Source organism: Mustela putorius, unplaced genomic scaffold, assembly GCF_011764305.1.
Source record: "Mustela putorius furo isolate JIRA1106 unplaced genomic scaffold, ASM1176430v1.1 tig00000253_pilon_pilon_pilon, whole genome shotgun sequence".
NCBI lineage: Eukaryota > Metazoa > Chordata > Mammalia > Carnivora > Mustelidae > Mustela > Mustela putorius.
In genome coordinates, this window is record NW_025421329.1 from 849,084 (window position 1) to 876,666 (window position 27,583).

Genomic DNA, 27,583 nt, shown 5'->3' on the forward strand with positions numbered 1-27,583 from the left:
ACTCAAAATTTCTTGCTACTGGAGGTGACACCAAATTTTAACAAGCTCAGTAAACAAGCAAGCATGAACCAGAACAGATGTTTCTTAGTTCCGAACAACGATCTCTAGTTGTATTACCTACTTACCCCTTCAGAGACCTTATTATCTAATTAAATGGGAATACTGATCTCTTCTGAACATATCCAACCACATCTTTGCTCAAAGTCCTTTCTATATTGAGTACTCTGGTCTCTTGATTTACTTTTTCCAAACCCATTGGTACTTCCCTTAAGAATTTCTCTGATTACCATACCTTAGAGTGACCTCTTCCTCTGAATTCCCATGGCCCTCTGCTAAACACTTTTTATGGCACATACTGTTATTTATATTATATTATAGATCTAATTTCTTCTACATTAGATCTGTGGTGTCCCGTACATAGCCAGCAGCCACATGCAGCAAGTGAGCACTTGTAATGTGGCTCGTCCAAATTTTATACTTCAGATTAGTATGAAAATAGAACGTGAACTATGCCATTAAAATTTAAGTTGATTATATATTGAAACAGTTGGCTGGTGCCACTGCAGAGTTTAGCAGGCTTTTATTTGCAATACAGGATCTTATGAAGGGCTGAAATCAAGATAAGATAAAATCCACTCAACTAGCTATGCACCTTGTAAAGGTGCTGTGTCTACTCACGGGGAATAAACCTACCGCTTCACTCAAAGATGCTGTCCCTTACCAAACTGTGAACTCTAGTAGGAGTTCTATGTATCCAAAAGGGCATAACTTTTTCTAATTTGCACAGGCTAGCAGTAGCCCCAAGATGGGGAACCATGTCTTACTCACGTTCTACCTGCCACATATTAGTTACTAAAAGTAGTTGAATGAATGAAGGATGGATGAATACACAACTCTACTAGCCCTCTTCACACACACCTTCTCTTACTATTCATGACAACATATAACACTTGATCTGGTTGAAGAATATAACTTTCACTAGTGCCTACCACAAATCAAAATCATTGCTTAGTCTCAAGTTTTTCTCTCCTAGCCATTATAGCACCAAATAAAAAATAATCATTATGTGGCATTTTTTTTCTTTCACAGCTTTATGCTCCCAAATAAGCATTAGATCATTTCCATTAGACTATGAAAATGCTATATATGCCTTTTTAAAAAAATCAGTCTAAAAACAAATAATGTAATATAAAAGAACCTATAATTCTTTCCAACCAACCTGACTGCATTTCTCTTCTTGCTTCAGAGTGCTTGACCTTGGGAGATTTCACAATTTCAGAGTGGCCCAAGTCGCCTGTGCTTAGTTTTCCTTTGGGACATGAGTCTGTACTATGCTGAATAATGCTTTTTTTCTCTTTTGTCCTTTTTTGTGTAAATTCGTCTGTGTCTTTCTTGGGAATTGTTTTTGAATCTACCTTCTTAGGTTTGCATGACTTTTTCATTTTCTGGATTTTGTCAGAGTTATCTAAATCATTTTTATCTCCAGAATCCTTCTGGTTAATTTTCTTGGTTTCTTTCTTTTTCTCCTCAACTATACTTTTTGATTCTATTTTGTTAGTCTGGGGTTTTTTCTTCTTCATCTTCTTTTGGTTCAATGCTTTACCATCTTCATCAGATAGATCTGAATCAGAATCTGAAAGATCATAAAAACGTTTCAAGTCCTCTGTAGTGCTGTGGTTGATAGGGCGTCCTCTTTTATCCACAGCATAATTCAACTTGAACCTTTTGTCATGAAACATTGCTCGAAATCTCTTGTCAATTTTGACTTTTCGGTCCTTTTCTGGCATCTCCCAAAATCTTGGATCTTTTGTAACCCTCCTAAATCGCTGGTCACTCATTATTTCTTGTTTGGATGCCATTTTTAAATGTCTGACTGGACAAATGCTTCAAGAAATCAAATCCTAAGAAGTGAAACAAATATTATGATAATGAAGAATTAGTTTTAAAAAGATACTTAGGGAAAAAAATGCTTATTCACAATATAGTCTAAGTTAAATATAAATAAAGGTAACACATCCAATTTCATTTCCCAAACTTATTCTGAGTCACATACAGAAAAGCAAAAACTATCAGAGTATCCTCTTTTGACTACAGAGCATAGAAATAAATTTAAAACAAAACCAAGCACAATTCCAGGGCTTTACAGAGGGAGACAAACGCTTACTAGCCAACTGCACTCACCTGGAATTTCTACATTTCTTTTTGTATACCTGTGTACCTGTTAAAAGTTAAAAGCTAACGTAATCAAAAGTTTCCCAAGCCTCAGTTGATCCTATTTGTTTCTTCACATTCTGGTCCCACTCTTCCTGTTAGTCCTTACTTCATGCTACTACTCTGATCAGTCCTTAGTTGTACAAGGCTGGTCTCCTAACTAAATAGACTCAAATCAATTCAGATTCGGTTCACAAAACTCCCTCTTTAACTCCTACCATCCTTCAAAAACCTGGCAAATTTTTATCCTAGTTATTAACAAACATCAGTTCTCTCTATAATTTATTCTATAAGGCCCAAGTGGGCTGATTCTCCCCAAACATATTAGACTGTGTGTTTGTGTGTGTGTGTGAGAGAGAGAGAGAGAGAAGAGGGAGAGAGAGAGAGAGATTAGTATTTTTCGAGAGAGAGAGAGAAGAGAGGGAGAGAGAGAGAGAGATCAGTATTTTTCCCCATCTCGATTAGATTTTTGCGGAGCTAATTTTTTTTTTTTTTTAAAGATTATCTATCCATTCGTCAGAGAGAGAGAGAGAGAGACCGCGCACAAGCAGGAGAGCAGCAGGTAGAGGGAGACGCACGCTCCCCGCTGAACTAGGGGCCCATGGGGAATTCGATCCCAGGATCGTGGGATCACCACGAAGCCGAAGGCAGACCCTTAACCGATGAGCCACCCAGGCATCCCCAGAGTCGTTGACTATCATTAACAAAAAGGAACTGATCAAGCAGGGTAGCAATAGCAGTGCTTTGTTCTGAAAACAAGCCTTGAATTTTTACTTAAATTTGAAAACAATTTTTATAAATCAAAAAAAAAAAAAAAAAAAAAGACACACAGGTTTCAATAATGCACTTATACATGAAGCATTTAACCCTCTAAACAGTTAGGGACCGAGGCAGGTACCATCTCATCCAACTGTGAGTGGCAATGCATATAAATGTTTACAACAAAAGCATTCGATAAACGTTAGATATTCAGAGATGGATGACCTGACCTCACCTTCCGACGCCCACCTTCACTGTCCCCTCTAACAACCCTCTAAGGCAGAGAACACCAGGGTGGTCCTAGAACGGCGATCTCCTTTCCAAGCCCAAACCTCAAGGCACAGCTACTGGGCTGAGGCCCCTCGACAAGACCCTGGCGAGGACCAAAAAGTCTGAAAAATGAGACCGGAATGGGAAAGAAAAAGAGCGCAACCCCTCATGAATCCAAAGAAGACCCTGTCAAAAACCGGTTCGGGACTCTCCACAGCCCATCTTCTAGAAATCGAAATCCACTCACCTCCCCCCGAGTTCTCGCCGAGTCTCACGTGCGACCCACACCCACAATCCTCTGCGTGACGCTTCGCCGTGATGGCAAGAGAGGCCGGCCAAACTACCTCCCCTTTCCTTTCTGCAGCGATCTTCGGCGCAGGCGCGGGAGACGCGGTGGCGCATGCGCAAGATAAGTGCGCCGATAAGTGGCGTCTCAGCCGGACATGCTGCGGCTTGGTGGTCTTTGGGTCTTGAGAATGCGATCTCCCGCGGCTGGGGTCCCAGTAAAGAACCTCGGCCTCAGGGAGGTCGCGTCCGGCATTTCTTCCCCAGGCAGCACCTCGACGAGAGCCCTAAATATCTTCGATCGGGATTTGAAGAGGAAACAGAAAAACTGGGCGGCCCGGCAGCCTGAGCCGATGAAGTTTGACTACCTGAAAGAGGAGGTAAGTCCGCGGGGCAGTGGGAGAGGACGGCCCCTAGCTTTGGCGCCGGATGAGGGGCTCCGGCCAAGCCCCAGCCGACCCCACCTGAACCCACTTCGCCCCATCTCGCCGGATGACCTTGAGCAGCTGCCCTGCCTGCGTCTACCGTAATCACTGAGCGGGTGGGTGAGGTTATTTGTACGTTGCTATTCATTCATCCATTCATCCATTCACTCACTCACAGCAAATATTGCTTCAGTTACACCTCTGCCATGGGCAGAATAAGACCGCTACCTTCAGGAAATTTCATTCTTGTGGGCGTCGGTGAACAAGAAATGTAATTTCAGCCAAAGAAGTAAGGTGAGGTGCTTAAGTGAAGTGGTATAATGACTGCGATGGTCAGAGAAGGCCGCTCAGGCAGACGACATGATGAGGAATTAGGCAAGCTAAGATCTGGAGGGAATAGCCTTTAAGCAAAGGGAAGAAGAGTTTCTGAGGCGGAAAGGACCTTATTGAGGTCTCTACTGAAGCTTCGGTGAAGGAGAGAGTGGGAGAGGAGGTCAGGGAGGGGCGCAGGTTATTAGGGCAGTAGAAGATAGGAACTTTGGATTTTCTCGTCCAGCTGAACTGCCCAGTCAGTATGATAATCATTGGCCACATGTGGCTATTGAGTGCTTGAAATATAGCTAGTCCAATTGAGATGCAATGCATCTGTAAAATGCACTGGATTTCAGTAACTTAGTGTGAAAAAAGGATGCAAAATATTCCATTAGTAGATTTTTAAAAATCTTGATTACCTGTTGAAATTGTAGTTTTGAGGGGCGCTTGGGTGGCTCAGTGGGTTAAGCCTCTGCCCTCGCCTCATGGCATTATCTCAGGGTCCTGGGATCAAGCCCCAGAACGGGCTCTCTGCTTAGCAGGTAACCTGCTTCCCCCTTTCTCTCTGCCTACTTGTGATCCCTCTTTGTGTCAAAGAAATAAAATATTTTTTTAAAAAAAGAAATGGTAGTTTTGATATATTGTGTTAAGTAAAATATGTGAAAAATAATCTCTCCTGTTCCTTTTTACTTTTTAAAAGTGACATATATTGTTCTCATTGTTTTTCTGTTGGTCAGCCCTGCTCTAGAGGAATGTGAACCTGTTGAATGGTTTTTTGGTTTTGGTTTTGGGGATAGGGGGTGGAAAATCAACCCTGGGGCTTGATCTCACAACCCTGAGATCATTACTGGAGCCAAATATCAAGAGTCAGTCTTTTAACCGACTGAACCATCTGGGCACTCCTAGCCTGTTGAGCGCCTGGATGTCTTTAAGTAGTGGGATGATGGGATCTGGTTTATGTTTTAGGAAAATTAATTAAGATAAATTAAGATCTCTGATTTATACTCGTTTGAAAGACCTCTTCCTCTGCCCAAGTGGACTAGAAACTGAGGGTTTGTACTCTCTGGACACACAGCTCCAACTTCAGGCCTAAGTGAATGTTTCTTTGGGAATGAATTAAAATTGATGTTAAGTGTAGTGAACTCTTAAAAGCCAAAGCAAGAAACAGTTTTTGAGCTCCTTTGGACAGAACTCTGTGCAAGTTTGGCCTGACCAGGTGATTGACTGTGTTGGTTCTTAGGGCTTATAATGACATATACTTAGAAGATGTATATTTCTAACCACTCTTCTCCAAGCAAAGTGTGTAGATTATGAATTGACTGAGGCCTTATCAATCTGTAGAACTAGAATAAATGAGGTGAAGTATATGAATGTTCTTTTTGTAATAAACAAGTTATTCATAATAAGAATGATATACAAAGTAGACTCCTCCAGGGAAAGACTTCTGGTATACCTCTTTCCTTTCCCCTTCTTTTCCCCCAAAGCAAGTACACATATGTTCTGAACTTCCAAGTCCTAATAGAAGCTCTGGGGTGTTTATGAAGGAATAGAGGAATGTGAAGAATCTTGGGCTCTCACATCTTTGCTCCTGTCAGATGAAGCTAGCCTGGCAAAAGGAAGCACTTTCCTTATGGCCTCTTTTAAATTGGGATGGGACTAGGAAGAATAGCCTGAAGCGCAGGTTCTTCAGATCTGACGGACTTTCTAATTTGCACATGTTCCTTGGAAAAGCAGCTTACTTGTGTAGTAGTTTCACAGAATTTCCTATGAGTCTTCAAATAATAAGAGTTTTTAATTGATCATTTATACATTGATCTGTAATAAACCCTAGCTAACAATATTTTTTCACTTTCATATACTTCATGCTAATATCTCTGGACAATAATGTATCTGTTATGCTTCTGTTGCTTCTTATACTTATAATCTTATATAGAACATAGAATGTAAAGGCCAACGTATACATACATATTCATGGATATTTAGTCTTGGGTTCATTAAATGGACTTCTGAAGTAATTCACTTCAGTTTGTTTCCTGGGATAGTATAATTTATTTTGTTTATAATTTATGGTCAGATTTATATAATTTGTGGTCAAATTGAAAGTGGGATAGTGAGAAGTACTTAACAGTATGTAGAAACATAAGTAACCTGTGGATTATTGAATACTGAAAAAGTGTTGCTCCTTTGTTAAACCTGTTCAACTTGTATACATCATTGCTGCTTGTAATCCTTCAGGTTGGAAGTCGGATCGCAGACCGTGTGTATGACATAGCGAGGTATGTGATGACTATCATAATAAAATGCAATTAACTTTTGACTGAAGATTTAAGAGATTGAATGTTGAGAGCTTAATGTTTTGAATGGCAGAATCTGAAGGAATTTATTACTGGGATTAGTGATTTTAATCACTCTTAAGTCTCTCCCTTTTTTTTTTTTTTTTTTTTAATTTGGGAGAGAGAGTAAGAAAAAAAACAGGAGCACAGGGAAAGGGAGAAGCAGACTCCCAACTGAGCAGGGAGACTGATGTGGGGCTTGATCCCAAGACCCTGAGATCATGACCTGTGCCAAATGCAGATGCTTAACTGACTGAGCCACCCAGGCACCCCAGATCGCTCCTTTTTTATGTCTGAAGAGCAAGTGTTCTTTTTTTCCCCTTGTTGGAAAAAAAAAGAATAGAAGCTCAGCTCATAGCTTCTTTATGAACCTGAATGACTGATTCAGTTTCATTTGGCTAAAAGCCAGTAATGAAAACATTGCTCCAAAACTGAAGATGAAAATTGACCACCTGTGAATTTTTAAGATTTACTAAACCTAGCTTTAAAAATTTAACTACAATAACAACAGAATCTTTGGCTAAGTGAAGGAAAGAGACTACCTAGATTCATTCCCCACTCGGGTTATTACATGAGACTTTGGCCATTTTATCTTAAGTATTGTTAATGGCAGTAGGTTTCTCTGACAATTATATAGTGGCAGATTTGAGAACACTTTGAAGAAGTATTAAAACCATGGGTGCCTGGGTGGCTCAGTGGGTTAAGCGTCTGCCTTCGGCTCAGGTCATGATCTCGGGGTCCTGGGATTAAGTCCCGCTTCGGGCTCTCTGCTCGGAGTGGAGCCTGCTTCCTCCTCTCTCTCTGCCTACTTGTGATCTCTCTCTGTCAAATTAAAAAAAAAAATTATTAAAAAATAAAACCTTGATGAATTCTTTGCTCTGTATTAGGCATAACAAAAATTTTACAAATTCAAGTTTATAGATGTGTGGCAGGAACCACATAAATAATAGTTAAATAATGTCTTTACTGTAGATTGTTCTATGATGTTAGCAAATCACTTTTTTGTGCTCTTTTTTCTAAAGACATCCATTAAATTAGACAAACAAGGGATGAATTTATTACATTTGTTTATAAAAAGGGGAATTTTTTAAAATCAAAAACTAAGTCATTTTTTAGAGATTTCTTGCTACTTAAAAGAGTTTAGGGATGAATTAATTTCATATGGTAAAAAATTCTTCATTGTTACGGATAATCACCCCCATTTCATCTGTTTTATTAGTTCCATTATTTTAAGGATATGAAACAAGTAGCTAGCTCTCTGTACTGCAGTCATTTGCCTGGATTATAGGCCATTGAATAAAAATGAAATAAATTTTCCAAGTTAGTATGGATTTTGCAGTCTTTTATGTCATAGTACTGAGCAAAACATAGATCTACAGTGAGACTTGGGATTGTGGCTAAAAGCATGTTTTAAACTAACATTAACTCTTTAGAACTAAATTATTAAAAATACAGTCTAAAAAAATACCAGTGTAAATGCCCTTGCACTAATGTTCTATTGTTATGAAGTATAGTTTATATTGTCCACACTGATCTTTTGTTTATTCTTAAAAAAACTTAACCCCACAGATTAAGTGTCTTCTTTGTGGTATCTGAAGTCCATTTAATTACTTTTATAAACTGGGGGCTCCTGGGTGGCTCAGCAGGTTAAGTGTCTGCCTTTGGCTCAGGTCATGATCCCAGGGTCCTGGGGATCTGCATCCTCCTGTCCCCCCACTGTTTGCACACGGGCACGCACTCTCTGTCTCATGGATAAATCTTTTTAAAGAAGTGTTATAATCTGTGATAAAAATAACTCATAACTAACTTTTGTTGAGCATTTGTACTGTGCTAGATACTTTAAATGCACCATTTCATAAAATTCTCTTGAGGGAGGTAGTAACTTTTTCATTTTATAGACAAGTGATTTAATCTTATAGATGGGGAAACATTCAGTAAGATTAAATCACTTGTCCATGGTCACAGAGCCAGTAAATTGCAGGCTCAGAATTCTAAATCTTGTCTTTCCGATCCCAAAGCTTGTATACTTTTATCATGTCATACTGCCTGTGTTCACAACCAAGATAGAGGGTGTTATGTAAGTAAATGGTTCTTTCTCACTACCAGTTCTCTGGTGTTCTATATTTTTGACATAAGTTTTTAACAGAAATTGAAAAAGGACTCCTAATTTTGGTTCCAGTAGAAAAAATGTTATTAGTGGATAAAACTTTTAAGTTTTCTTGTCAATGAATTTGGCTTACAACTAGATGTATGAACTGGTTTTGTATAACATATACTTAGAGGAGGCAATGTAGTATGGGAGATAATAATTCTCGTTTAGCACAGTGAGATACCATCTCACACCAGTCAGAATAGCTAAACTTAACCAGTCAGAAAACAACAGATGTTGTTGAGGATGCAAAGAAAGGGGAGCCCTTCTACACTGTTGGTGGGATTGCAAGCTGGTGCAGCCACTCTGGAAAACAGTATGGAGGTTCCTGAAAAAGTTGAAAATAGAGCTACCCTATGACCCAGCAATCACACCACTGGGTATTTACCCTAAAGATACAAATGTAGTGATCCGAAGAGGTCTGTGCACCTGAATGTTTATAGCAGCAATGTCCACAATAACCAAACTATGGAAAGAACCTAGATGTCCATCAACAGATGAATGGATAAAGAAGATGTGGTACACACACACACACACACACACACACACTGGAATACTATGCAGCCATCAAAAAACCCGAAATCCTGCCATTTGCAACAACGGGGATGGAACCTAGAGGGTATTATGCCGAGTGAAATAAGTCAATCAGAGAAAGACAACTATTGTATGATCTTTCTGATAAGAGGAATTTGAGAGACAGGGAGGGGGTTATGGGAGATAGGGAGGGAAAAAATGAAACAAGATGGGAACTGGGAGGGAGACAGACCATAAGAGACTCTTAATCTCAAAAAACAAACTGAAGATTGCTGGGGGTGGGCAGGGAGGGATAGGGTGGCTAAGATATGGACATTGGGGAGAGTATGTGCTATGGTGAGTGCTGTGGATTGTGTAAGACTGATGATTGGCAGATCTGTACCCCTGTGGCTAATAATACATTACATATGTTAATAAAAAAAAATTCTGGTTCAGGATTCTGACTAACTGAATTCAAGTTCTGATTACTGCTTATTAGTTGAGTGACCTTGGGTTGACTTACTTTGAACCCTTAGCATATTGCTTTAAACCTGCTATGATTTTAGTAAAAGTTAGCTACTATTTAGTTGGTGTTTTGTTTTGTTTTTTATTTTAACATATTAGTATTTCACGGTATTTTACATGATTTTAAGTTATCTGCTGCCTCGACAAATTTGAGAAAAAGGGATCATTACGTTCCTGACAGCTATGCTGATATTTTCATGTTAACTTATGTTAGCTTCTTTTCATTCTTTATTTGTGTAATTAAATTAAAATATCACCACTAAATTTGTTCTTTGAATCCACATCATGGACCAACCTCATGGGAAGCCAGTTGACTGTGAGGTCCTGTGAATGTCTGGAACAGATAGACTTGCTCCTTTAATATGTTCTCTGGTAGAAACAGCTTATAAGGTGAGGCAGAAAAGGCAGATGGTGTAACTTTTTGAAAGTTGTGTTCATTAAAATGTTTTTACTTAAGAAAAATCAGTTTTAGTAATTGTTCTGTAGACTGTGTTATTACAGATAAAATATAACTTCTGTGTCTATTTTTTAGAAATTTTTCCCTTGCTTTGGATGTTGGTTGTGGAAGAGGATACATAGCACAACATTTGAATAAGGTATATCTATTCAGTGACTTAATTTACCTTAAGAAATAAAATTGACTGTTGTTAAAGAAAGTCTTCCTTAGTTCAGTTTGTATCATATTTAGTTTTTGTTTTTTGTTTTTTTAATTTATTTACCAGAGATCACAAGTAGGCAGAGAGGCAGGCAGAAAGAGGCTGAGCAGAGAGCATGATGTGGGGCTCAATCCCAGGATCCTGGGATCCTGACCTGGGCTGAAGGCAGAGGGTTAACCCACTGAGCCACCCAGATGCCCCTCATATTTAGATTTTATCAAAATCACTAAATTTTTAAAAAATGGTGAGCCAATGGTTGTTTTGTGTCTCCTCCTAAGTATTTTTTTCTTAAAGTGGGTTTTTTTTTCAATCTGCTTTATACAGTGATTCCTACTTAAAATTTCTTTAAATCTGTATGAGATCTGTTGCTCTTCATTCTCATTTTGTGCAAATGTTTTTGATACTTCAAGTAAAATCAGATTGACATTCATTTGGAAAATATTATTAAGCTAATCTTTTATCTGAGAAAAATATTAATATTGTTATTAGAAATATTTCTATGTGATTGTATATAAGTATCTTTTTTAAGGCTTATACCATTTTATTTTGCATTTTCTAATTCAGACAATAAAGACATTTGTTTATCATCTTAGCTCCTGTATATGTGACACTGTGTTGGACAACAGATTACAGTGGGCTTTCTATATTGAATCTACTTCAACAAAAACATACACTTGGGCTAGGCTGGTAGGCGTAGGGTATGAGAAGCTCCCAAAACACTGTTGTCATGGACAGGGCAAATCTATTCTTCTAGTTGATCAGGCCAGAAAACTTGTTCATTGATGCCTCTTCTGTCCTCACCTCCCACATTGAATCCATCAACAAATATTACTTGGATTTCAAAATATATCTGTAACTACCACTTCCTACTACTTTCATTATTATCATATTGGTCTATACTGCAGTAGCCTCCTTACTGGTCTCCCTGCTTCTACCCTCGCCCTCAGCTGTCCATTCTCACAGCAAAGTAATTTTTTAAAGCACAAGTCATTTCATTGCCAGCCCTCTGCTCAGAGCTGTTGGCTTCTCCTCTAATTCAGTAATAATCCAGATTCTTAATCCATAAGACCCTCAGTGATCTGGCTCCCCTAACATTTATCTGGCCTTATGTCCTTACCCTGGTTCCTTACTTACAGCAACCCTGACCTTCTCTCTGTCTCTCAAACTGGCCAGGGCTTTGCATTATACTTGTTGTTCTCTGTTCTTCCTCATGATATCTGGGTGGCTTACTTCTTTACCTGTTTCAGGTCTTTGCTCAAATGACTCTTCATCAAAGATTCCTTTCCTGACTGTTCTATAAAATAGGGTCCCCACTCACCACTGGGTATTTCCCTCTTTCCATAGCTTATTTCCACTTATTTATTGGCATCTGATATATGTTTGTTTAATTGGTGTCTCTCTTTTCTTACTGGAATATAAACGCCATAGTCTTGCTCATTTGTGGTCACTGCTAAGTTCTCAATACCTAGAATACACAGTGAAGATTTGTTAAGTTAATATTGCATGAATAAATGCAAGATAACTTTGAAGTTACTTCAGTGACTGGAAAAAGTCAGGGGATGTAGTGGGGCAAGGAGCCCGGGAATTTCCCATTTTAAATATGTTACGTTTGAGGTAACAGTGGACTGTTTTTAGCGTTAATGTCTGACAGGTAGCTGGAAATGTAGAACTGGAATTGGGATGTTGAGGTTAAGAGCACTGACTTGAACTTGGACAGTTAGGGATTTCAAATTCTGCTCTGCCACTTACTGACTATATACTGTTGGGCCAGTTACCCAACTTCTCCAGACTTCAGTTGCTGTAAAATGTGAGCAGTAATACCTATCTCCAAAGGTTAGCAACAGGATAAAGTGAGACAAGGTTACGTGGAGGCTATTGTTCTTATTTGGAAGCCTATCAGAGGTGATAACTGAAGCCATGGGAATATAAGCTTACTTGAGAAGCATATAGAAAAGAACCATCCACAATTGTTTCTGGGGGTGGGAGAATGAACAGGAATTACACCACAGAAACTGGCAAACACTACAACTCAGGGGACTTTTTTTTTTTTTTTTTGAGGCCTGTAGTTAAACATTCACTTGCACACCAGTTGCACTTGACTAGTTAGCAGTGACCAGGCAATAATAGGGTACCCTTTCCAAGTTGTGGGCAAGAAAGGTCTTTAAGAAGGGGGTGTGCATGAAGTGGAAAGGATTAGAAAGAGGGGAGGCAGAGTAGAAAGTACTGAAGATGTTTCTAGGAGACCACCAACAGTGCTGGACTTGAGAGAGGTCAAGTAAAGTAGGACTGAGAGCAGACATGCTGTTGTAGTTGATTAGGTTGTTAATAGTGTTTGTAAATAGTGTTGTTAGAACAGTGAAAGTTGGAATAGATTACGAAGAATTAAGGAGAAAAACATTGAGATTGGAGTTGTAGATTGCAAACAGAACAACTAGAAGGTAGAGGTGAGGAGAGATTGGGAGGCTTATGCCTGTTTCAAGGTAAGGGAAGGAGACACAGAAGACAGAGATGGAAGTTTGATAGAGATGATGATGGGGGCAGCAGAATCCTGGAGAAAAGAGCATAGTGGAAAATGTTATTCTGGGAAAGAAATGGTGCAGGGCTCTCGGAAGAAAGAAAGGAGAGATGAAACAGGGAAAAATGAAACCAGTGAGTTCCCCTTCTCCCCAAGTGTCTGCATTTATTAAGTCTTTCTTTACTCTTTGTAAACTCTTTGAATGAACAACTGAAAGGTCCAGGTCTTTTGTGGCCCAGGAGTGGAGACCAACTCTCAGCCTGTTGTGCTATGGAAAAGTTAACACATAAGCCTTAATCCAGTGACGTGAACTGAAGAGGCTGATTACTCATACATATGTTGTGTATTTTTTAAATATAGTTAAATGTGTTAAATATAGGCATGATTGCATTTATTCAAATCTGTGTAACTTCCTATATGTTATTAAAGCTAATAGTTTACTATACTGGTTTTATTGCAGAAAAATACCCTTACAAAGCTCAAAATGACTCTATGATTGCCACTTTCTCCTTTAGCAATTTCAGCAGTTATTTTGTTTTGTCAGTGGCTTTTTGTTTGTTTTGTCTTACCTGATTAACTTTATTCAATTGCAGGAAACTGTTGGAAAGTTTTTTCAAGTAGACATTGCAGAAAATGCTTTGGTAGGTACCCTTATAACAGTCATGATTTCTGATCTCTTGGTTTTATTTTTAGTTTTTTATTTCCTTCAAAATGAAAATAGTTTTTTTTTTCCTGATTATATATAATACATATAAAGAATGAAACAATACAGGAAATGTAAAGGGGAAAGAAAATATCATCCCTGGTTCCACCCTTCAGGGGCAACCACGGGTGACATTTTGATCTTCACCTTTGCAGATGTATAACTGTCTCCCAACATATAATTTTATACAGGTAACATGCCATGTTTTTCACAGGGTATCATTCTTTTATATCAGCAAATGATACATATAAACCCAAATTCCACCTTTTTAAATGGCTATATAGTATTCCAATATAAGAATATTCCATGGTTTATTAAGCTAAATTTCTATTGAAGGGCAGCTATATGTCTGTTTTCTTAATAACTGATACTGTAAAGAACATCCTTATATAAAGCAACTTGGTACATTTGATTTCTTTTTCTCCCTGGAAATAAATTCCTACTAGTAGAATTTACAGATTCATTGATGTTCATCTTTAAATTTTTGATATACATCAGACTGCCATTAGAAAGAATAAAGGGTTTTAGGATTGAGCCCAGCATCTGGCTCCCTGCTCAGCAGGAAGCCTGCTTTTCCCTCTCCTGCTCCCTGTGCTTGTGTTCCCTCCCTCAAACTCTTTCTCTCTCTCTGTCAAATAAATAAATAATCTTTAAAAAAAAAAAACAAAAAAAGAGGGGCACCTGGGTGGCTCAGTGGTTTAAAGCCTCTGCCTTCAGCTCAGGTCATGATCCCAGGATCCTGGGATCGAGCCCCGCATTGGACTCTCTGCTCAGCAGGGAGCCTGCTTCCTCCTCTCTCCCTGCCTGCTTCTGCTTCTCTGCCTACTTGTGATCTCTGTCAAATAAATTAAAAATATATATATATATATTTAAAAAAAAAAAGAAATACTTCTTGAGCTTTTTTGTGGCTTTTTTTTGGGAAGGAATAGAAACTGCCAAGTAAATATGACATTGACTTAAATTTAACAATGATTGCATTAGTAACTGAGATTCTATATGAATCTATTTTGAATTTTTATTTTTTAACCACTAGAAAAATATCATAGAAATGGAAATTCCTACTGTCAGCATTTTAGCTGATGAAGAGTTCCTTCCCTTCAGAGAAAATACATTTGACTTGGTGGTTAGCAGTTTAAGGTTGGTAATCTGTTTGTACTTCCTAAAAATGTATGTTATAAATAAATAATTTATGATGTACAGTTTTAATATTATGGGGTAAATAAAAAATAATGAAGTAAATTCTTAATAATTTTTTTTTAAGTCACAGACCAGTTTTCTTATGTTATAAACTATAAGATTTCTCTGGGAAAGAATAACGAATTATATGCTCCCTAGTGGAGTTGATATGGTATATTACCTTAACTTTTTTCTCCACAACTTTTTTTCAATTTGGTGAAGCTCATCTGTGATAGAAGAGTTTCAGTATACATAACTTAGTATCCATATTGATGGAGGCAGGATTTGGAAAGAGAATACTGGCTCCAGCATTCAAATATTAGTGCAGTCTTAGAAATTCATCTTGGCCAATAAGGAAAAGCTAGTATTTCCTTCAACTTCAATTTTTCTTCACACAGAAATATAGTCCTTAAGGTTATGTTTTCCCATTTGTGCTTCCTACCATGTCCCCTCCACATTGATTACATAAACATATTAATATTTATTGAATAGTTTGTAATATGTGAGGCTCTGAGCTTGATGCTTTAGGGAAATACACAAATGAGTCCGGACGGAGATCCTGTCCTCAAACAACTCAGCAGTAATAGTTTGTATGTAACTTTATTTCCCCTACCTCATTTTATAGTCATATTTTCTTACAAAAATTCAACATGCTCTTCATGTCAACACAGCCCTTTTGATAGCTGTTTTTAGGGTGACCAGTCATTGTGGTTCACCTAAGACTTTGGTAGTGTTAGCACTGAAAGGCCTATCTCCCAGGAACCCCTCATTCCCAGACTGGGAGAGTCGTACTCTAGCTTTTTCTTCAGTGAGTTTGTAATTTCTTCCATGCTTTTTAAGGTATGCTAAGCAAATTTAGAAAAGTACATTCTATCAGGAAATGAAAAACATTATAAAGAATGTTGGTCTAAGGGAATGAGTCCTGGACGGGGAGTAGGAATGAGTTTTGGCTCTTCTACTTGCTGTTTGCAAATATCTAATTCTGTTGCTTTCAGTTTCCCCATAAGTATGATAGAGCTTGTGGTATGACCTTCTTCATTTTTAAACTACCTAATAATTACTAAAAAGCATTATGAAAGATAAATGTGATCTTAACATAGTATGGTTTGAAATGGGTATTCAGTGCTATCCTGGATGTCAGTATAAGAGGATGCCACTTCTGTCAGGAAAGTATGACCATACTCTACAGAGACTGTGATTCTTGCCATCACATATCACCACACACTGGTAGGGGGTGAAAGAGGCAAAATAAAATGCAAGAGATTTACTAAATTAAGTTCTAAACGCTTTGTAGTATTTATAGTACTGTCACATTTTCTAGTGTCATAGAAGGAAGGTTTTCCCCTAGGAATATTTTTTACTTTAAAACTTATATGAAAACAGTCAGTGAATTTTGATATGCAACTTCACACTTCAAAATTAATATCTTTTTGTTGGCTTTTATTTATAGGAGTGATAATTATACCAATTAATTACATGAATTAAGCTAAAAGCAATATGTTATTAATATTCTAGTTTACACTGGGTGAATGACCTTCCTAGAGCGCTTGAACAGGTAAGAAACTTAATGTTGATTCTAATAGCCTGTGTTATTTTATTAGTAGAAACTTCTAAATATTTCTACTTTTTACCAGAAACTTCAGATATTTTCCATTTTATGCTTTTGACAGTTGGAAATGGAACCAAATCAAATATTTATTATCTTCTAGGGGCCAGATATAGTTGGTGCTTTTTGGCATATTAAGAAGTACATTGAGTGACTCCCTTGTCTAGGAATTGAAGAAATCTAATTATGGAGATGTTTCAAATATTTATGAAAAGTCATACAAAATAACTTGGACAAAATAATATTGACATCACATTGATATAAGACATTTCCTATGTGGATCCCTTTTCTTAATTGTCTATAAGTTTTGTGTGGGGAGGATACTATTTCTTCATATTTGTGTCTTCCCTGCAGCTTATAATTAGTGTGAGGTATATTTGTTGGTTGATATTTATCAGTGAACTGGTGAAGAGTAAGTAAAAAGCATTGTGTTCAGAAGAGGGAAGGATCACTGTGACTTGGAGTGGCCTCAGAAAGCTTCAAGAAGCAGAAATTACTTGAGCAGGGCCTTTGGGATTAGGTCAGATTTGGGGCAGGAAGGCAGAATCACAGGGTATGTAGGTGGGAGGTAAAAGAGCCTCAGGAGCATGAGGGACAGAGAGGAAGCCTGTTGGGAGATTAATATACTAGGAGATAGGGCATATTGGGACCAGATTTAGGGAGACTTAGGTAACAGATTAAGGAATTTTGAGTTCATTCTTTATGCAATTCAGAGCTGCTGGAGAATTTTGAAGAGGAAAGTGATGTGATTAAAAGGCTGGTAGGCAGGATAACTACCACATCTTAAGCACATACTGTTTGCCAATTGCTGTGCCCTGTTTTATATGTGCATTAAATAAATAACTCTGTAGGATGTCTTCATTTTGCTACTTGGAAAACTTACGCTAGAAGTTTTGGTTCAATTAAAGAGACTGTTTCCATGGTCCAGACATGAGAGAAACTAAAGTTAGGTGGCAGTGGCAGGGGTTAACAGGAAGAGAGGGTATTCAGTTTGGTGGCGGGTTGGATCTGAAGATCAAAGACAGGGAGGGGTCCAAGCTCACCTTAAAGTTAAGTCTGGATGCCTGAAAGAGTAATTAGTAAAAACAGAGGAAAGAATGGTAATGATCAGATAAAGGGAATGGAAAATGGTAACTGACAGAAATACAGCAACTGGAGAGGGGAGTGGGTTTGAGAATTAAGTGTTGTATGTGTGTGTTGGTTGTGGGGGCGGGGCTTGCCAAGATACAAGTGGCCATGGCACAGGCAAATGAAAATGAGTTTAGAGTTCTGGGAAGATGTCCAGACTGAAGATAGTGATTGGAAGTCATCCTTATGAAATCCATGGGAATTGATAAGCTCCTCTGAGATAGAAAGAAGCCGCAGAGAGCTGAGGACTGAATCTTAGGTCCCTGCTATATTATAGTTTGGTGATAAGAGAAGGAAGCAAAGAGTTAGAAGGGAAGAAAGCAAAGATTTTATGGTTGGTTTGCTTATACACTGTTTTGTAATTGCTTCATAAATTTAAATATAAATTTTAAGATGGATACTTCGATGAGAGGGCCTACTATGATTTGGGGTTTACTTTAGAATCTACCTTTTCCTGTAATGTTCCTCATTGTTGAGAATAGTCCATCAAATCTAGTTGCAGATGGTAGTTCTAAGAGAGTCAGTGAGTAAACATTTGTGATTCTGGAAGCCATTATAACCACTATTTTGCTTGAGTTATCAATTAAAAATTGCTTTTGTTTGAAAGTTGGAAATAAGTTAGTTACTTCTCCTTAAAGGAAACTGTTTGATTGGGTTAATGTGAATCATAATAATTTCTGTATAAATTAGCTTATTCTGCTAAAAAGCAACCCCAGCTTAACAGTTTAAAACAACAGTTTACTTAGCTCAGGATTTTGTGGATTGGGTGGGAATTTGTGTTGGCATTAGTTAGGAAATCCTTCTGGGTCTGGCTTGGCTCATGAAGCCAGTATCTGTGATTTATTGCTAGATCAGAGCTGGCCTCTCAAGAATGGCATTAGCTGGGACATCTCAGAGATCTCTGCTCCTCATACCTCTCAGCCCTCACCAGGCTAGCTCAGGCTTGTTCACAGCATGGTGGCAGCATAGGGAATCAGGTAAGGCCATTTCGAACTTTGGTGTGACCCTGGCACACTGCCACTTGCACTGCATTCTTTTGGCTGCAGCAAGTCACAAGGCTGTCCCAGATTCAGGGAGAGGGGAAATAGCTTCATTTTCTGATGGAATTGTTTGATGGAATTGTTTGTGATTTTCGCAATCTACCACACTTTTAAATTTTTTTCTTTCAGTATTTTCTCATTATAAAAGTAATTTTTGTCTATTATTAGAAGAATTGAAAACATTCAATATATTTTAGAGGTATTAATGCTATCAATGAATTATTGCCTATCTTTGTAATATTACACTGCATTTCCTTTCTGACATTTGGTTGCCTTGGGTGTTATTTATTTTTTCATTATTTGACAAAATAAGAATGGTAATTGTAAAATATTAATTTAGCGTATGTTCTTTTAACGTTTTTCTCCTTCTAACATTTTTAATATAAAATTTTAACTACTTTTGTTGTCTTGTATTTATTACAGATTCATTATGTTTTAAAACCAGATGGAGTATTTATTGGTGCAATGTTTGGAGGTGACACACTCTATGAACTTCGGTGTTCACTACAGTTGGCAGAAACAGAAAGGGAAGGAGGATTTTCTCCACATGTTTCTCCTTTCACTGCTGTCAATGACTTAGGACATCTGCTTGGGAGAGCTGGCTTTAATACACTGACTGTGGTAACTATCAAGAGAGTTGATTAATTTTCATTAACCCATTAATCACACAGTTCAGAAACAACTTCTCATTTTAAAGTAAAAATATGTAGGTATTGATGGTATCATAGAGAGGTTTTTGCACTTTTTCTCTCTTTAAATTTAGTTTGTATAAACACGTCTTGATTGATAAAGGTAGGAAGTGAAATTTTTAGTATTTGGTGTCTGAAAATGTAGCTCAAAAAATCCAAACCTCAGTTAACAAGGAGATTGTTTTCCAAGACTTACTATTCCATTATAATCTTTAAAACCAGAGTTAGACGTAGTATGAGACAGCATTTCAGATGATGGAGAAAAGGAGATGTGCAGGAGCATTTACAGCTCTACCTCTACCACCGGCCCTTAACTGAAATGAGGCAGAGATGAAGGTATGTGCATTTTCGGTCAACAGTAGAAAATCAATGGTAGATGGTAGGGGGGAAGAAACCAAAATGGTAGGAAAGAGGGCTATACTCCATTAGGGCTAGAGAGATCTGCAAAGAGGACCTGTAAGATGTCAGAAGAAACATAGAGTCGGCATGGTACAGTGATGGTATGGGGCCTAGATGTCTGACAGGGATAATTTGGTTCCTCATCTTGTCCCTTTACTAGCTGGGGAAATTTGGGAGATTTAATTCTCTTCTTTGAGCATTCTTTTTTTTTTTTTTTTTTTTTTTAAGAAAGTCCAATGTTTCTCACCTCAGGTGGCAATTAGAATTAAGATAAAGGATGTGAAATGCCTGGACCATGGTAGATGCTCAATTAATATTTGCTCCTGCCTTCCTCTTTCCCCCTCCTCATACATCTAGTACTTTGCCATCCAAGGCTTCCAACAGGGAGTTCTGTGGAGAGACAGTTGCCCCCTTCCAGCTCCTTTCACTAGCATAGTCACTCTAAAGGATAGTCACTCTGCCTTCAGAGGTCAGACTTGCTATGATTTCCAAACCCCTCAGCTTTAAACACATCTCTGTTTTGAGGAAATAGGAATTTACTGACGAAGAAAGCTTCTCATTGATGATAGGCTTAAGACTGAAATAAGCATTTAAGGAGATTCAGTGTGAATATATTTCATAAAATCAACCAACCAAGAAAAGGTTGTCCTGTCCTTCCTTGTTTGGGTACAAAGCACAGGGCATAAACCATAGACCACTAAGGTCTCTGAAGTTGGAAAGGGGCCTTAAGAAGGGAGGAGGCAGTAGGCTAGGAAATGATAGCAACCCTCAAGATTTCACAGCTGTGTCTTTTGTAAACTGTTAATGGCCTGAGTCAGCAGACAACAGTCAGCTGTTGGCAGCTGGAAAGGGGAAAGCTCTGCCTCATGTGAGGGTTCTGCTTTGTAATCAAAGCAAACACTGGCAAGCACAGGCAGTTGTACAGGAGGGACAACTGTGTATTTTTCAACACTTTTTAATTATATAAGCAATAACAGAAACATATTTTGTAAACATTAAACTGTACATATAAAGTGGCAGTTTGTTATTTGCCTTTAATCCCCCAAATCTTAGCTCTCTCCTTTAAGAAACAGTTCTCAAACTTTTGCTTTTAGGACCATGCTACACACTTAAAATTATTGGGGCCTTAGAGATCTTTGGTTATGTGGGTTATATTTATCAATATTAACCAAATTAGAAATTTAAACTGAATTTTAGTTTTTACTAATATGTTTAAGAACTAACATAGTGTACCTATTATGTGTTAACATAAAAAAACCTATGAAAGAAACTATTTTTTAAAAGAAAAATTTAGAAGAATGTTATTGCTTTACATTTTTACAAATTTCTTAGATGTATGACATAATAAAAGTGCTAAATTCTCATCCTCCTCCTGTAGTCATAAGACTATTAAAGTATCACATGTCGCGTAACTTATGAAAAATCCATTGTACTCATGAGAGATTGAGAGGTGAAAAAGCCAAATAGCATCTTAGTATTATTATAAGAATAGTTTTGGAGGGGGGAGAATAGTTTTAACTTTTGACTTTGTGGACCCCCAAAGGTGTGCCTTCTTGCAGTTTTCTATGTTGTAAAGTGGACTGTGCATTTTAGAAAAATTTCTGCTGGGACCCTGGGTGGCTCCGTCAGTTAAGTGTTCAACTTGATGTTGGCTCAGGTTCAGGATCTTGGGGTCGTGAGATTGAGTCCCACATCGGGCTCTGTGCTCAGTGCAGAGTCTGCTTGAGATTCTCTCCCCTGCCCCACCCGACTAGCACATGCATGCTTCATAGATAAATAAAATTTTAAAATTTTCTACTAAAAATGTTTAGCCTAACATAGCACTTAAAATACTACATTTCTGTTAGTTGGGAAATCTATTGAAATACCTTCTGTATTCTTCTCTAAAAATGAGCTGAATAATTCAATAAGATAATACAAAAATATTGATGTGGAATCTTCTTTGTGGTTTATAAAAATTAAGAAATTTGCAAGTTTAATAATAAATATATACAGATTTGTTCCTTGGTACATTTACACTGTCTCTAATATGTTGTATATATCATAGTTCGTTGTCTAAAATATCTCATCCCAAACAGCTAATAAAATTCGTTACACAGGTTTATTGTGCATACAACATTAGGTATATCATTTTTATACTGCAGTCGGTTTTTATTTTTAACATGAATTCAAGATTTGCCTGTTTACATTTATGTGACTTTCATAATGAATTATTTTCAGAGTTAGTGGGCATTCTGAATGAGGCTCATTTCCTTTTAGAGTTGCCAGACTAATATATTAGGAGGAAACAGCAGATATGGTCCATCTTAATTTGAATAAGGACTTTGACAAAGCAATTATAGTATTCTTTGGATTGAGATGGAGATAGTGTTTTTAGTTTCATTGAAAGATTGTTTTTGACAGATCTTGCTTAATGGCTATGTTTCAGGCTGGAGGGAATTTTGTTTTTAATCTTACGATTTTTTTTAAGACTTTTTTTATTTATTTGACAGATAGAGATCACAATTAGGTGGAGAGACAGGCAGAGAGGAGGAAGCAGGCTCCCCGCTGAGCAGAGAGCCAGATATGGGGCTAGATCCCAGGACCCTGGGATCATGACCTGACCTGAAGGCAGATTTTAACCCACTGAGCTACCCAGGTACCCCGATCTTATGATTTCTTATTAAAAAATAGTTTCCTAAGGTAGAGAAACATAGAGAAGAAAGTGACTACCCAAAGATGGTCTTATTAAAAAGTGCACATACAACATTGTCATGCATATGTTAACAAGAAAGGAAATTTTAAAAGAAAGTGACTACCCAGAGATGGTCTTATTAAAAAGTACACATACAACATTGCCATGTGTGTGTTAACAAGGAAAGAAATTTTTTAAAAATGTATAGATAAAATGAGATAAGCAGAGCAGGTCTAAAGTAAAAGAAGTCTCCTCCTCCCAACTTCTGATACCTGGACCCTTGCCCCAAAGATGACAATTGTTGTGTGTGTATTTCTTTCAGAACAATTTTTCATTATACACCGCTATACAGTTATGTCATTTAAACGTATATTTGCAACAATATGTATATTTGGTTGCTTTTTTTTTTCTATAAGTACTCTTAGGTTTCTTTTTAGTTAATAGCATATTTTTTTTTTCTAAGATTTTATTTATTTATTGGACAGAGAGAGGAGCAGAGGGAGAGGAGAAGCAGACTCCCCCACTGAGCAGGGAGCACAATATAGGGCTCAACCCCAGAACCCTGGGATCATGACATGAGCCAAAGACAGTCGCTTCACTGACTGAGCCACCCACATGCCCTAGTTAAATAGCATATCTTGGAGATCTTCCCCTACATATACCTATTTCTCCATTAATGGACATTTAGATTATTTACAGCTAGTTTTTTGGTTTCTCGTTGTTGTTTTGTTGCTATTTCAATTCTAATTCAATGCAGTGAATTTCCTTTCACATAATTTTGGCATATCTATCAGGTCAATTTCTAGCATGGAATTGCTGGGTCAAAGAAGCTCTACACTGAAATTTTGACAGATAGGGTCAGATGACTTTCCAAATGTAGCATCAATTTATGTGCCCGATCAACAGTATAAGAATCAGGGAGCCTGATGCAGGACTCAATCCTGGGACCCTGGGATCATGACCTGAGCCGAAGTCAGACACTTAACTGACTGAGCCACCCAGGCACTCCTAGAATGGATGTTTTTGATAAGTGTTCTTTGGGCTTTCTCTTTTTTTCTTTTTTTTCCAAATATTTTTACTTATTTATTTATTTGACAGGTAGAGTTCACAAGTAGGCAGAGAGGCAGGCAGAGAGAGAGAGGGAAGCAGGCTCCCTGCTGAGCAGAGAGCCCGATGTGGGGCTCTATCCCAGGACCCTGGGATCATGACCCGAGCCGAAGGCAGAGGATTTAACCCACTGAGCCACCCAGGCGCCCCTGAGCTTTATCTTGATTCTGTTCAACGTTAAAGTCCAAAATAAGGAAGAATAATGAACACATTTAATAAACTTAGAAAATGTGCAAAGATCTAGACACTTCAAAAGTGGTTAGTGCAAATAAGATAAAGTTTGAGATAAATGCAGCATTTTGATACCAAACTTGGAAAAAAAAATAAGTATGTGTCCTGTATTTGGGAGCCAATTTCCAATATAGACAAACTTCTATATCTTTGTGCTTAACACAGAATTTTATCACATCACAGCCCTGTGCTGGCTGGGCAGCTTTTCTCCGTCCTGTAATAGTGCCACCTGGCCTTGGCATCTTCTTAGGTTACCACAGCAAAAGGGATGCCTGGAAAAGCCTCACTAGTTCTTTATTACCTGCTCTTTCCTTTCCTTTTGCTGTGGTAGGCCAGAAGAAATGCCTTCTGAGGTCTGGGAATTATCAAGGAGCACCAGGTTATTTGGGGAGCATCAGTCTCAGCCACTGTACCAACAGTAAACTCTTGTTTCAGGCTTCAGAAAGAATGGAACATAATTGCCCAGAAGTCCATTTGAGAAATATACCAGTGGTGTGCCTATCTCCCAAGTGAGCAGTGCAGTATGGCTGCATTACTAGAAGCAGATTGGAAACATCTTGGGAGGTGACCCTATTTGGCTTGATTTGGGGTGCCACATTTTTTTTAAGGATTTTTAGAGACAGGGAAGGTGGGGAAAGAGAAAGAACCCCAAGCAGACTCTGAATTGAACACAGAGCCCAATGTGGAGCTCAGTCTCATGACTCTGAGTTCACAACCTTAGCTGAAACCAAGATCTGGACGTTTAATGACTGAATGACCCAGGTGCCCCTGGGTGCCACATTTTAAGAGACTGATAACTGACGATGTACTTAGTACATTAATTAATTAATTAATTAATTAATGTGTTACATTAATGTAACACAGTAAAGATGTGTTAGGATTTATAAATCTAGAAATTTTGTCCAGAAGATTAATTCCTCCTTCTAAAACCTATAGTGTCCTGGAAAATTTCAAAGACTTGAAGAAGAGGGTGATGGTTTGCAGATACAAAATAGATTTGTTCTGTGTTGTTTCCAGGGAGAGAACTAGAACTGGGTTGATGGAGTTTTAGGAAGATTTCTCTTAGAATAGTGAGTATTTATTCTGCAATTTGACATTTTCATATATCAAGCATAATCAAGATAACATTTGTGAAGATTATTATAGATTTTTTTTTTTCTAATTTGACAGAGAAAGAGAGGTCACAAGTAGGCAGAGAGGCAGGCAGACAGAGAAGGGGAAGCAGACTCCCCACAGAGCTGGGAGCTCGTTGTGGGGCTCGATCCCAGGACCCTGAGGTTATGACCTGAGCCAAAGGCAGAGGCTTAACCCACTGAGCCACCCAGGCGCCCTTGTGAAGATTATTATAAAGAACATTCCTGTTTACCATGAGAAACAGGTCTAGGTAATCTCTGTGGCCTGTTTTCAAATCTGGGTCTTTTATGATGAATGTCAAATGAATATTCCTTTTTCTTTTTAAAATAGGATACTGATGAAATTCAAGTTAACTATCCTGGGATGTTTGAATTGATGGAAGATTTACAAGGTAACACCCTTTAAAGAATGTTTAATCTCTATTTGAGAACCATTTGAGAGCAGACCCAATGGCAGGTACTGGGGCTAAGCACTGTGGATACATTGGTGAGGAGAACGCAGACTGTCTTCATGGAGCTTATAAAATAAATGGATGAGGCAGACATCACACAGCTGCCGTAAAGATAAATGTTAAGTTAGAATTGTGATAAGTGCCACTAAATGAAAGTGCATAGTGCTGTGACTGCTTCTAAAAAGAGGGCAGGACTTTCTGGAAGGGTGCATTGAGGCTGGTAGAGCACATCAGTGACTTTCTCCAACAACAGTTGGCAGTTCAGATCCAGGCACAAGAAAGTGGGGTCGTTGGGCTAGTGTAGGTTTGGGGTTTATTAAAGGGATAAACCCTAGTGGGAGAAAATCAATGAAGTCATGTCTGAGGAAGTGGTGATTATGCTCTAAAAAATGATGATGAGTTAACTAGGTGAAGAGGGGAGGGAAGTGAGTTGCAGGCAGGGAGAATAGCAGGTGCAAAGGCACTGTGGCAAGAAAGCATGGCAGGTACTAAAAGCAGGGCATTTTGACTGGAGTATAGGGAATAAAAAGAGTATTAAATAATGAAATTAGTGAGTAAATGGGGACCTTTTGTCTGTTGAGATTGTCTTTATCTTAAAACCCCTTTGAGGCATTTAATGGAATGAGAGGGGGGAAAGTCATGATTCCAGATTTGCATTTTGGATAAAGTGGATTGGCAGATCAACTAGTAGGGGAGACTCATTGCTGTAAAGCTTATTGAGAAATGATGGCAGCTTAGACTAAGGTGGTGGCCATGGAGATTTGAGAGAAGTGAATGGATTCTAGAGATAATTAGGATGTAAATTTGGCTGTCCTTGCTGATGGGTTACCTGTGGGTGCATGGAGAGAGCTATTTCAAACATAACTGCTAAGTTTCTGGCTCACATAACCAGACAGATGGTGCCCCTTCGCTGACAGAGAAAATAGTAGAAGAAGACCAAGTACAGGCAGGGACACCTCTTGAGTTCACATGTGGGTATTTTGGGTTTGAAGTGCTTGTGAAATGTCTAAGAGGAGATGTCAAGTAGGTGGCTGTGTGTGTGGGTGTGCCGTTTTAGAGGAGGTGATTGCCTGGTTAAAATATCATGAGTCACTTGTGAATTGGTGGTATTTGAAGCAATTGCCTGCTGTGAAGTGTGTAAACCTGGTGATTCACAGACCTGTACCCCTGGGGATAAAAATATATGTTTATGAAGCAATTGCCTGGAACGAGAGCATGAAGTAAGAAGAGAACACGGCCAGATTCTGAGCCGTTAGGAACCTAATAGACAGTGACTGTGTAGAAGAAGGACGTGTCTGGACGTATTACTGAATGGTGGCAGAGGCAGAGTAACGGAGATCCATTGGTGGTGGGGAGACTAAAGAATCTTGGAAACCGTGGTACTGGTGATTGTTAAAACTAAAGTCACCTAAGGTGGTGGCAGGACTTGGGGTACAGATGGGACCTGAACCAGGTGCCAACCCTCCAGTAATGAGAAGAGAGACTGGGAGCCTGATGTCTGTGTCACAGCATGCAGGAGTGGGAGAAGGTGACGGCCAAATAGTGTGAGTCCCAACAGAGCAAGGGTTTTTAACAAGTTAGAGAAAAAAATGGCCTGGAAGAGGCTCTGAGGAACACCAGCGATACAAATCCTTACCTCCTAATTCTGAAGGAGGTAAGGCATTCAGACATACATGTTTGCCACAAACGGGGCTGCTGGAGAAGTGATTTTTTCTAAGAAGAACTTCGACTTGCCTAAGAAATGATGAGCTTTGACTTTGTATTAAACAAATGGCATAGGCAGTTTTGATAAATGAGGGAAGCTGAAGCGATTAAAGGTATGTTCGTTGAAACCAGAACTGTGCTTACCTAGGGCAACCTTAATCTGGATCCTGAAAAGTGATAAGATGATTCAAGCAAGAGATTGGAGGACTAAATACCCTGCAGTTGTTTACAGATACATAGTTTTTCTTAAATGCTATTGAGTTGCTTCTCTCGGTAGTCCTCTGGTAACTACTGAATGCCTGTATTACAAGTGCGGAATGAATATGGGGCCCAAAGGGAACACTTGCCTGTTAGTGGCAGAATTAGGTACCAAACTCTTGCCTTCTTGACTCCTGTTCTGGCACTTTCTTACCCGACTCTACTTCATTTGGCTGCCTCTTTAATAACAGTCCATTTTACCCATCATCCAGCCTCCTCTGAGTATGGTACTTCTGTTGGCTTTACAAGGAGAAAGCTATGTAGCTAAAAACTTACCACTATAGTCACTCTTTGTTTATTATAATTTAATACAGGGATTAAATTACTAGC

The 27,583-nt window shown here is 38.4% G+C and overlaps 2 protein-coding genes across 14 annotated transcripts in view; one reads left to right on the forward strand and one right to left on the reverse strand.

Moving 5' to 3' along the window:
• The window catches only part of ESF1 (ESF1 nucleolar pre-rRNA processing protein homolog), a 61,736-nt gene extending 58,147 nt beyond the window's left edge, over positions 1 to 3,589 (reverse strand). Inside the window, exons 1-2 of one of the 2 annotated variants that reach the window (XM_004754205.3) lie at positions 3,488 to 3,589; positions 1,220 to 1,901 (exon numbers count right to left, since the gene is read on the reverse strand). In XM_004754205.3, coding sequence (XP_004754262.1) covers positions 1,220 to 1,859 — 640 coding nt within the window. In that variant the 5' untranslated portion in view covers positions 1,860 to 1,901; positions 3,488 to 3,589. Of the gene's footprint in view, positions 1 to 1,219; positions 1,902 to 2,181; positions 2,542 to 3,487 lie in introns of those variants that run through there. The other variant, XM_004754206.3, reaches the window with a different exon arrangement.
• A 26-nt stretch (positions 3,590 to 3,615) lies between these two features.
• NDUFAF5 (NADH:ubiquinone oxidoreductase complex assembly factor 5) overlaps positions 3,616 to 27,583 on the forward strand; it is a 28,877-nt gene continuing 4,909 nt past the window's right edge. For 8 of the 12 annotated variants that reach the window (XR_006606291.1, XR_006606293.1, XR_006606294.1 and 5 more), the window contains exons 1-8: positions 3,616 to 3,905; positions 6,498 to 6,538; positions 10,315 to 10,378; positions 13,547 to 13,594; positions 14,690 to 14,793; positions 16,348 to 16,387; positions 19,030 to 19,227; positions 25,171 to 25,231. Coding sequence is in view for 6 of the 12 variants with exons in the window: in XM_045078423.1 (XP_044934358.1) it covers positions 3,684 to 3,905; positions 6,498 to 6,538; positions 10,315 to 10,378; positions 13,547 to 13,594; positions 14,690 to 14,793; positions 16,348 to 16,387; positions 19,030 to 19,227; positions 25,171 to 25,231 (778 nt within the window). In the remaining 6 variants the exon portion in view is untranslated. Of the gene's footprint in view, positions 3,906 to 6,497; positions 6,539 to 10,314; positions 10,379 to 13,546; positions 13,595 to 14,689; positions 14,794 to 16,347; positions 16,388 to 18,420; positions 18,544 to 19,029; positions 19,228 to 25,170; positions 25,232 to 27,583 lie in introns of those variants that run through there. The other 4 variants (XM_004754204.3, XM_013057093.2, XM_045078425.1 and 1 more) reach the window with 4 other exon arrangements.